We start from the raw sequence: 10,357 nt of genomic DNA, 5'->3' as shown, positions 1-10,357 counted from the left end.
CACATAAATTACTAGAGCTCAGAAAGGTTGCTCAGTTGTAGGGGCACTCACATGCTTCATCAAGGTTCAGTGTTTAAGCATGATACCTATGACAACATTAGGTCAGCTCCATGTGGTCAGACAAAAACCCTGTCTCCTGAAGCACTGCCCTCCTCTCTGTGGAGTAACTGGTGTCTAGAAAGAAAATAAAAAGCAAAGTGAGAGTGTGGTGAAGTGTCCTTACAGACACCTTGTAAGGAAAAACTGTCACATTTGTCAATGTCTCAGCTCCAGTCAACCTTCAATCCTACCCTAGAAGCATCTGCAACCCACTAAACACAGGGGGAAAAATGGTGTAAGTGCCTTTTTTCTCCATTAACAAAAAAAACAAAAAAAAAAACAAAAAAAACAAAAAAAAAAAAAAAAAAACAAAACAAAAAAACAGTTTGTATTTTTCCTAGCAGTTTAATTTCATATGAAAGTTCCTCTCTTGGGCATTTCCATCCATCACAAATCATCAGCTATTTCAGCATTGCTGGGAAACCTTAAGTACAGTGGGCTTACTTCAGTAAGCCCTTATCAGCCTCAGCTGCCAGCCCATCCAGTATCTGAAGCAGGGCAGCTGAGGGAGCCTTTTGATCACAGCAGCACACCCAGGCATAAAGTCACCCTGGGGTAAAGGATGACCTGAACTGCCTTAGCCTTGTCCAGATGCCGGGCTGCACAAGACAGCAGCCTGCCTCAGCAGAAAATCAATGCCCCACAGGTAGCAGAGGGATTTTTGTGTCAGGATTTGGCAAGAGCGGGTTCTGGACTCTAAGCTAGCCCAGCCCCTTTTCCTGCAAAGTCAGCACACAAAGGTGGGGTGCCTTGGTCTCCAGCCAGCACACCCCAACTCCACTCCTGCAGCACAGGAACCCCATGGAAGCAATCTCTGAAGGCGTCACCAAGGGCATTGGTGACTCAGCACCAGTATCCCCAGAAAGGAGCCTGCTGGCAGGCTGGCTCCTCGGGCAGGGCCACTGTGCTGCAGGCACCACCAGGTGAACCAGCCGCCCAGCACTGCCCAGCCTGGCACTTAACAAAGAGGAGAAGCCAAGGCTTTGTTCCAGCGAGGAATCAACCATGAGAAAGAGGAACTGTGCATTGACCTGACTTCATGCAGGTTGTGTGCATTCCCATGGTTGAAAACGCCTTGGCCTTGTAACCCAAGAGACAGGTGGCATGAGAGGGACACCTGGTATGCCACCCCCAGCATGCTGCTCCTCTCAGCTCCCAGAAAAACAAACGCAATGGGGACAGGCTACAAACCTTGGCTGGTGCAGAGCAAAGTGCCCTCTCTGGAGCAGGACACTGGATCCATGGCAATGCCTGGAGGTCTAGATGCTGCTCCCCACTCAGCTAACACAATGGCACCGAAGGGTGGAAGGCTTCTGTGCCACAGCCATGCAGCTCCTGGGCACAAACAATCTCAAACCTCACTTGCCTTGGCCCTGGCATGAGGGGCAGGACCTAGGAAGGAGTGGCAAGACCTATGGTGTCAAAATGGAGAAGGCTCTGCTTTTCCAGAAACACCCCCTGGCTCCCCCAGGACACATGTGGCACAACATCAGCAGGCAAACACCCCAGTTATGCTGTGCTCCCTGCCACTCACTCCACTTTCAGGGCCAGGCACAATGAGCTTGTCCACGCCTCACAGGGCCACAGCAAGATCCTGTGCTGGCAGGGAGACAGAAAGCTGGCCATTGTACCCTTCCCACCCAGCCCAGCCCCTGGGGATGGGGCAGTGCAGAAAAAGGCTGTATTTTCTGGGCAGAGGCCTTTTGCTGGGGCACTGGGAGCACAGTTCCAGTATTTTGCTGGGTATTAGCCCAGCGCATGGCCAAGGGACTGCCTTCCAGCCTCCTCGAGCACGCAGCAGAGGCAGACACATACACAGGTCAGAATTTATTTCCAAATACCTCATTTATATCATTCTCACATGAAATATTTCTTTTGGAATATAGCCTACACTTAGAAAACAGAAGAGAGTTTTTTTATAAGGCACATCAGATTATAGACTACATAGAGGCATCTCCCCCTCATTTATGCTTGTAAAATACTGGTAATTTTAAAAGTAAGATTTCTAAAACCTAGACCCTGTGTAGCCCCACGTAGAGCAGTATCCATAGAGTTATTAGACCTCAGTTTACACACACCTAGTAAAGGGCTATAACAAGTTGTATATAAATCACATCTTCAGAAACAGTCACAGCTGGCTACATTCAAAAGTAATGCTACTCCAGACTATGAAACAGGCTGCTTATAAAGTATAACCTACTGCTTCCAGTTCAGCACGAAACCAAGCAGTATGATCTTGCAGAGGAAATTTTGTTATTTTTGTAAATGGAAGCTGCTCAGATTCAAGCCTGTCTCCTCCTCAAACCCACATTTCTGAGCGACTGAGACTGTTTTTTACAAGGAAGCCAAGCACCCAGGAGAAATCTAGCTTTGTTTTTCTCAAAGATGTTGGCATGACTGTATATCTGAAATCCTGTCAAAGCATTTGAGTAAAAAATATAAAGGCTCAGATGTTAACTTCAGGACTAGTAAACATTAAACCATTACCAACCAGATGCAACCAAGTCAAAGGCATCCAGTTTCTGTGCTACGGAAACTTTTTCCAGGCTCTTCCAGTGCAGAAGCCAACATATTTTTATTGAATTAGGCCCTAGGTAAAGATTTCCATCCCATTTTCAAGTTTTCAGTGATGGAACATTACCCATTCTGCACTCATTCTTCTGTAGAGAAGGAAAAAATACTGTCTGTGGAGCCTATGCCAATAGCCCAGAATCCATTTACATAGTGTCATTTTCCTTAATGGGCCAGGAGGTAAACTGTGGTCAGCTTTATCAACTCAAACAGCTCCTACAGTTCTTTGTATCAGACATTGATTCATTTCTGATGAAAAAAGGTTCTGGCCTTCTGTCACTAGAGTTTAGTTTAATAATAAGGAAAAGGTCACTTCAAGGCTAGGGCCAAAGGGAACAAAAAAGAAGTATAATTTGATCTTGAACTATCTAGAGGAGGGAAAAAAGTAATTGTGGCCATAAAAAAAAAGCAGACAGACAGCACAAACTAAATGTCCTCTGCAGAACAGGTTTAAATACTGACCCTTGCAGAGAATCAAATTATCATTTGGGTCTCTTGAACTCACTAGAACTGCAATTAGGCTGAGTTCAGTAGGAACCAGATTCAGTCAGAGAACAGGTCACACTCAGCTCTATGTTGATCTCTCAGCTACATTTTAGGCACATTTCAATTAATCTGTTGGACTGATCTGGGAAAAAAAAAGGATTATCAGTTGTATTTTAGGGATGGCCTCAGACAATTTCACAACTATGAGCTTGGACAAGATTCAACCACAAGTGACTGTTGCCTTTAGAAGGGAAACATTAACTTGGTTGGAAACAGCATTATGAAGAGGACGCAGCGGCCTCAGTTTTTGGAGTCCAGTTTGTTATAAATCTCAATCTGCCTGATTTGTTATTTGTTTAGCAGCCTTAAAAGGTAAAATGGGGCATCCTGGAATTCTTGGCTGTAGACTTAAAACCAGATGCGGTTTATATGGTGCTGCACAGGTATTTGTTACATTGCAAAAAAAAAAAAAAAATTAAAACCCCAACACAACAGTATTTACATTCCTTTGAGCTGAAATAGATGAACTGTCGTCATGTCTGCAAAAACACAGAGGAAATTGCCACTGCTCGAGGTAGCGAGTTAAAAGCTTGGTCATGTTTCTGGGCTTCCACTCGGCTTCCTGGGAAAGGTAGGGGAAGGAGGACAGAAAGGACTTTCTGAAAGTCAGGAGATAACAAATGAGATGTCAGCTCCATAAGGGATTAGGTTCCCTCACCACAAGCTGAAGGTATACCCATGACCTTTTTAACCATGGCATTTGCGTATAGATTACACCTCTTGCATACCCTTTTAAAAGTGATCCCTAAGAGCACTGGCTTGGGAAGACACAAAGAGAGCAGGAGTGGGGTTTAAAGCTACAAATGTCAGTTAGGAGGCACAGTGTTATTTTTCCCTTTGATCGTCCACATACAGAGCTCTACATTTCCACCGTTGCTTGTGCGTTCCTCCTGCAAAGCCCTGGCAGTGAAGGTCTCTGTTGTGCTCCGCCCCATCACATACACCTTACAACAGAAGAAGTTGAATCCTTTGGACAAATCCTTCTATGCTCACAGACACATGGTGCTTTTTTTTTTTTTCCTTAACGAGAAGGTCTGGTCACAAAACTGGGTGCCAGACCTGATATATAGCAATTATTTAACTAAGAATCCTTCTGCAATCCTCAAAAGGGCAACTGAGTCATCCAGTAGCAACATATACACATACATACAGATCTACACTATACACTCAAGACGACACAAATTGAGATTTCAGCTAATATAGCCTCTATTGATTTCCTCAGAGCAGCACTCCGGTCCTTGCAGCCCCTATACAAAACAGCAGTACTTTTTCCACCAGGATTTGGAGAGGTTTTTCATCTTGTCCGGAGTCCTACATTTGGATTTCTTTGGTTGCTGCTGGGTATCCGAGTACTGAATGCCAGCCACGATGGCTGCATCAAAGACCTCCTTGAGGTTTTTCTGAGTCAAAGCGGAGCACTCGATGTAGGACACGGCTTTTATTTCCTCAGCACAGAGCTTTGCAGCCTCCTCTGAGACTGGCTTTTCTTTGCACTTGTCCAGCTCGATGAGGACTTTGACATCCTCCCGGAGGTCTGACTGTGTCCCAACCAGGATAATGGGTGCCTTGGGGCAGTGGCAGCGGATTTCAGGAACCCACTTCTCACTCACGTTCTGGAAGGAGGAAGGGCTCACCACGCTGAAGCACAGCAGGAAGATGTCCGTGTTGGTGTAGCACAGAGGCCGGAGCTTGTCAAATTCATCCTGCACAGAACAAAACCGTGTTAGCACTCCACAGAAAGAGCAGCTCCAGCCTGCCCTGAGCCTTGGTGAAGCTGAGGACCACCTGCCACTGCCATCTTGACATGCACCCCAAAACGGGCACCCAGTCCACTCAGCAAGGCGTGACGCATGAAGAAGCCACCTGTACCCTGTCTGATGTCCCATGGCTGCCAGCCAGCGGGCACCTTGCCACCATCAGGCACACAGGACAAAGGTGGTGGCTTCCCCGCATACCTGATATTTTCCAACTAATGCTGCAGGTTATTTCAAGTGCTTAAATATTTCCTCTGCTCTTTGTACACAGGCCCTGTGCTCTACTTCAGCAGAGAAGCAAGGCTGTGGGAAGCAGTTACGGCACAGAAAGGCACAAACTGAAGAGGGAGAGAGCACTTCCTCCAGACCCACCTCTGCCAGGGTGAGTCAGTGAGCAGCTCTGAGGAGGAGCACCGTGTACCTCAAAGCTGTTCTGCTGACAGACCCGGGCAAGGGCAAAGCAGATATGCAGCAGCATGTGTACCTTTCTGGGTACCTTTCCTGGAGTCAGCTTTTAAACTGGTAACTACTTAGCAACATCCGCCAGGATACGGGAATAATTTCCCTGCCATTGTGCCCAGGGATTTAAATCTGATGGGAGCAATAATGACTTACAATGTGCAGGCTTAACATGCCAATGGCATAGAGTAAGAGCTTTACCTTTCCCTCCCACCCATGCCACATCAAACAAACTGCACACAGGCCTCCCAGCACTACCCTTCTGGTTTTTTTCGTTTTTTTTTTTTTTTTTTTTTTTTTTTTTAGCGCAAACTCCGGCAAAGCAAGGCCCTTTTTCAGCTTCAGGATGAAGCCACAAGAAAGTCAAACACCTCATGGTAACAAAGGTGTGCTGATCTTCAGGGAAGAATGCAGCTAGAAGCAAGGGTTACTCCAGGCAGGCTGCTTTTATGCTGACAGCAGGATAAAACCAGGGTAGCAGCCTGAACAGGTAGGATTTGCCTCAGCGGCAGTGACATTTAATTAAAATGGACCATGTTCTCAAATGCTTGGAATTGAAAAGGCACAGAAACATAAAGCTGAATATATCTCTCAGTTTACTGATGAATTGCGAGTTGCATGTTAATTTTTGAGATGTGAAATTTTCCTTTAAAGCCTCTGGAGACCCAGGATATGCAGTTAAAAGCCCCCTGGAAGCCTCAGGAATCTTGTTCTGCTCAAATGAATTTTTTGCAGTAGTATCTCTGAGAGAGACAGACATTTATAAAACACCAGTCAAAAAAGTAAGATTCATTGGCTCTCTTGATTCTCAGACTGACCCTCAGAGGAAACCAAGCTCTCACCACTTGGCTCAAGAAAAACCCCACATTTACTGAGAGATGCTGCTCTGACCAACAAGGCTGTTTGCAGAAAGGCACCTTGCCATGTAATTGCCTCTTCTTGCCACATGTGAAACCTCAAAAGGGCTCAATTCAATGGGTTTGGAAGCAAACCCTAGATCTGATGGGTTTTTACTAAGATGAAACAGTTTCCTTTATATCCTAAGTACACTTCTGCCATTTCAACGGCAGGTACATGGCCTGCAGGGATTCTACACCTCTTCGGGTTACTGATGCTGAAACAGAATTTCCTGCTGGCTGGAGTGGTTTTTTAGCTCCAGATTTCAGCAGCCATCTCCCAGCAACAGTTCTATCAATGTATCCAGCCAGGAATCTTTTTACTCAGGACAATTTCTGTCAGTTTTGATAATCTCTTCATTTTAAAGGCAGTAACTTTACTCATTCCAGCTGCACTTGGGCCACCAGAGCAAACACCTTAACCACTAAGGGCAGGGAAATCAAGGGGTGACAGGACCTGTTCATCCCTCCTGCAGCTTGCAGCTGCATTTCCACAGGCACTGCATGTCCACAGGCTGTCACCCGATGCCAGTTTCACCTGCCTTGCTCTGCATATGAACATGCACAGCCAAGACTGTTGCAGTACCGCCCCATCTCTTCAGTAGGACACAAAATCATGGGACAGTTCTGCTGTTTGAATTGACATCACTACCTGCAGAAGGCTGTTTGTAGGATTTTAGCTGTGCTTTGTAGGGCACACTGCTGTCTACTACTGCATAGCCCTGAAAACTCCATTCCTAAGTAGGGCACCCAGTTATTACTCATCTAAATAGGTTTGTATGTTAAGACCACTGAGATTTTTCAGCGTGGCTTTGGTGAAAGTATAGACCTAGATCCACAAAGCTGCACAGGACTCTAACTCCCATTGCCTTCAAACGAGCAGTGAGGTAGCAAAATATTTTTGGCTACTTTTGGTTATCCAGCCTCAATCCCTGGCAAGCAGTGTTGCACACTGCTCAGGGTAGTACAAGCCTGGGTCTCCTGGAAAATCTCAGGCAGCAAGGCATGGGCTTTTTTATGTATCAGCCAAAGCAGGAGATGAGAGGCATCAGCTACCCTCATCCCTTCAGGTTGCAGATTACAGCAAACAGCTTTGCAACAGCAGCACTTTCTAAATGGGTGGGAATGGTGAATATGAAGCCTCCACGGACAACACCCAATAGTACTTTTTTCTCCCTCCAGCTTCGGTCCCTTCAAAAACACAGTCTCTATCTCTGGACACCTACAGCTGTGGTTGCTTTGCATGCATATATGCCAAACACCCTAATTCTTAAACCCCCAGTTATTTAGCAAAAATAAAGACAGTGACAACTGCTCAAAGAGAAAACCAGGTGGCCGTTGAATCCCCAATATGTTCAGCCTTTCCAGTCAGGCTAAGCAGAGCTGCAGCTTGAGCCAGCAGAGCAGCAGCCTGTGCCCAGCCCCTATATGGAGAAACAGTCCGTCCCCCACCCTTCAACAGACAGGCAGAGCAGTGAGTCAAGCAGCAGTGAAAATGACAGCCGATAATAACATGATCAAACACTGGGAATACTTTCAAATCCATGAAGTCATTTGCAGGACTACTTTGCGCAACAGCAACAATTTCTCCCCTCCCGCTGTCGCTTAAATCAAGTACGTGGCTCCACTGACCTGACCAGCTGTGTCACAGAGCTGAAGTCTCACCGGCTTCCCATCGACAGACACAACAGCTTTAGGAGAGAAAGAGGGGAGGGGGGGAAACTATGGTGAATTCAACTTTACATGTTTTCCATTAAAGAAAAAATTTTAAAAAGGAATATTTACCATCCCTCAGCTCTAGTAGCCTTTGCTTCAATTATTTTAGATTTAACAACTTAGCAGAGCTGGAAGGGAGTCCGCCGCTAACACAAGCAAGCCCTTCAGGGCTTTCCGATTCCTTTTACTACAAGAGATGAGCTAGGCAGTGACGGCACAAGTGCTCCGCAGGCAGCGCGGAGAGCGAGCCCGGCAGTCTGGCACATTCTCCTGCTAGAGGGGTTCAGCTTTATTTCCCCGTACACATTCAGCACGCCCGGGACAAGAAAAGCCCCCGCTGAACCGCAGAGAAACCCGTGCACTTCCCTCTTTGTAAAGGCGAGACAAGGCGAGGATTTAAGCTTGCCCTTTAGGCGCTTCAGATATCCCCGAGAGCGCTAAGCTCTCCACCGGAGGGCTCCCAATGAAAGCCCGCTGCCAGCCTGGCTCCGTCGGACCGGAGACCGGCCGGTGCTGCTGGCTGCGACGGCAGCCTGACAAGCTCGGTCCTGCTCCGTGGAGTCCTGCTCCCCATAGATCCATAATGAAATCACCGAACCTGGACATCGCCCCCCTCCGTGCACTGCACCCACGGCCCCTGAGGCGGCACGCTCCCCAGAACGGCAGAACCCCCTCCCGCCGCCCGATGCCCGCGGCCGCCCCGGTCACTTACCGGAGAAGTTGTCGAAGGCGGTGGGGATGTACTCGGTGGGGTACCCGTTCGTGGTGTAGCTCACCACCAGGCTGGTCTTCCCCACCGCGCCGTCCCCCACCAGAACGCACTTGATGCTGCGCCGCGGCTCGGACCCCGCTCCGGCCCCGGCTCCGGCCACGGCCCCGGACCCCGCCGCCCGGCAGCGGCCGCCCAGCGCCGCTCCCAGCGCCGCCGCCGCCCGCCCGCTGCGCACCCTGCGCGGGGGCACCGGCGGCACCTCGCAGCCGCCCGGCGGCACCGGCTTGCTGATGTATCCCGCCTCGCCCTCCTGCTGCGGCGGCATCCGCGCGGCCACGCAGAGCCCCGCGGCCCGGGGGGCGGCGCGCTGCCCGGGGCAGCCGACCGGGGGGCGGCGAGGCGCGGCGGCGGAGGCGGCGGGTGAGCGGTGCGGGGCCCCGGCGGGCCGGCAGGAGCGGCGCGACCGCCGCGAAGCCAGCCCCGGCGGCGCTGGCGGTTCCCGGTCGCGGGCGGTGGCTCCCGGCGCGGCGGCGGCTCCCGGCAGCTCTGCTACCGCCGCGCCCCGCGCGCCAGAGTGCCGGCCGCCGGCCCCGCGCCGCCGCGTGACATCGCCGGCGCGGGGAGGAGCCGGCGCAGCGCGGTTGAGCCCGGCACGGCCGCCAGGCGGCGCCGCAGCGCCCCGCCCCGCACTCACCGACGGCCGCGCGCGGGCACAGGGGACGGGCCCCGCCGCGCTCCTCATTGGCCCGCTCGCCCCGCCACGCAGCGCCATTGGCTGGGTCCGAAGGAGGGGGCGGTGCCGCCCGGCCCCTCGGGGCTCGCGGCCGGCCCTGCCCGCGGAGCCGCCGTGAGGGCCCGGCCGGCCGTGCCGGCAGCGCGCGGCTCGCTGAGGGGAGCGCGTCGCGCTCAGCTGGGCGGGAGAGCTCTGGAGTTTCCACGGGTGCTCTCGGCGTATTTGCCGTGGAAGCCGATGAGTGGGCTCCCACCTGCGCGCTTGGGAAGGGGTAAACTGAGCTGTGTGCCCTAGGAAAAGGGGCTCCTCATTTTCAGTAATTTGGCCGTGGAAAGTTTTGCAGTAAAACGCTGAAAATGAAAGGCTGATGATTAGCCTAGTTCGGTTCTCAGTTGGAAACGTTATTAACGCATTTCTTACGGGAACCTTAAAAGCACCATAAAAATACGAACCACACTACCTGGAGAATCTGGGGTGCCTCATTTGACAGGCAGCAAGTGCATATATCTGAACTTACCCAAATCGATATTGACAAGTCTATGGCAGAGTTACGATTTCAGTTTACCATTTTTAGCACCCCTGAGTTGCCAATGAGTCCTGAAGTGCTGCTTCCCCATTTCCCTCGGTGAAGTGGAAACCCACGTGAGGCAGCGCGTGCTACAGCTGCCCAACATCCCATCCGTATTTCCATGGTCACTGGAGCTGACATCTTCCTGCTCCTTTAAACCCTGGAGTGGCGTGGTCTAACCACCGAAGGCCCTGCCAAGGCTCACATCTCATGGAAAAAAGCACCCTGTACCGCTGATCTTTTCCTAAGTGCCCTGGCCTCTTCCATGGGAAGAGTCACAGCTCCCCATTGGGCCATGACTCT

At 50.4% G+C, this 10,357-nt stretch overlaps 1 protein-coding gene across 1 annotated transcript; it reads right to left on the bottom strand.

The window, feature by feature from the left end:
* Positions 1-1,911: 1,911 nt before the first annotated feature.
* RHOU (ras homolog family member U) lies at positions 1,912-9,078 on the bottom strand. Its single transcript, XM_063151644.1, has 3 exons — positions 8,754-9,078; positions 7,958-8,016; positions 1,912-4,919 (listed from the first exon to the last, which is right to left on the bottom strand). Exons 1-3 carry the CDS (start codon positions 9,076-9,078, stop codon positions 4,464-4,466), a joined length of 840 nt encoding a protein of 279 aa, XP_063007714.1. The 3' UTR covers positions 1,912-4,463.
* Positions 9,079-10,357: the final 1,279 nt, after the last annotated feature.

This window comes from Melospiza melodia, chromosome 3 (genome assembly GCF_035770615.1).
Source record: "Melospiza melodia melodia isolate bMelMel2 chromosome 3, bMelMel2.pri, whole genome shotgun sequence".
In the NCBI taxonomy this organism is placed as follows: Eukaryota; Metazoa; Chordata; class Aves; order Passeriformes; family Passerellidae; genus Melospiza; species Melospiza melodia.
Note: the sequence above shows the minus strand (reverse complement) of the source record. Positions and strands in the feature narration are given on the sequence as shown.

Coding starts and splice junctions, on each gene's coding strand:
- RHOU (XM_063151644.1), bottom strand. CDS start 9,078: ATGCCGCCGCAGCAGGAGGGCGAGGCGGGATACATCAGCAAGCCGGTG. Junction 8,017..8,753: donor CGCCTTCGACAACTTCTCCG/GTAAGTGACCGG, acceptor TCTCTCCTAAAG/CTGTTGTGTCTGTCGATGGG. Junction 4,920..7,957: donor TCTGTGACACAGCTGGTCAG/GTCAGTGGAGCC, acceptor TGTTCTGTGCAG/GATGAATTTGACAAGCTCCG.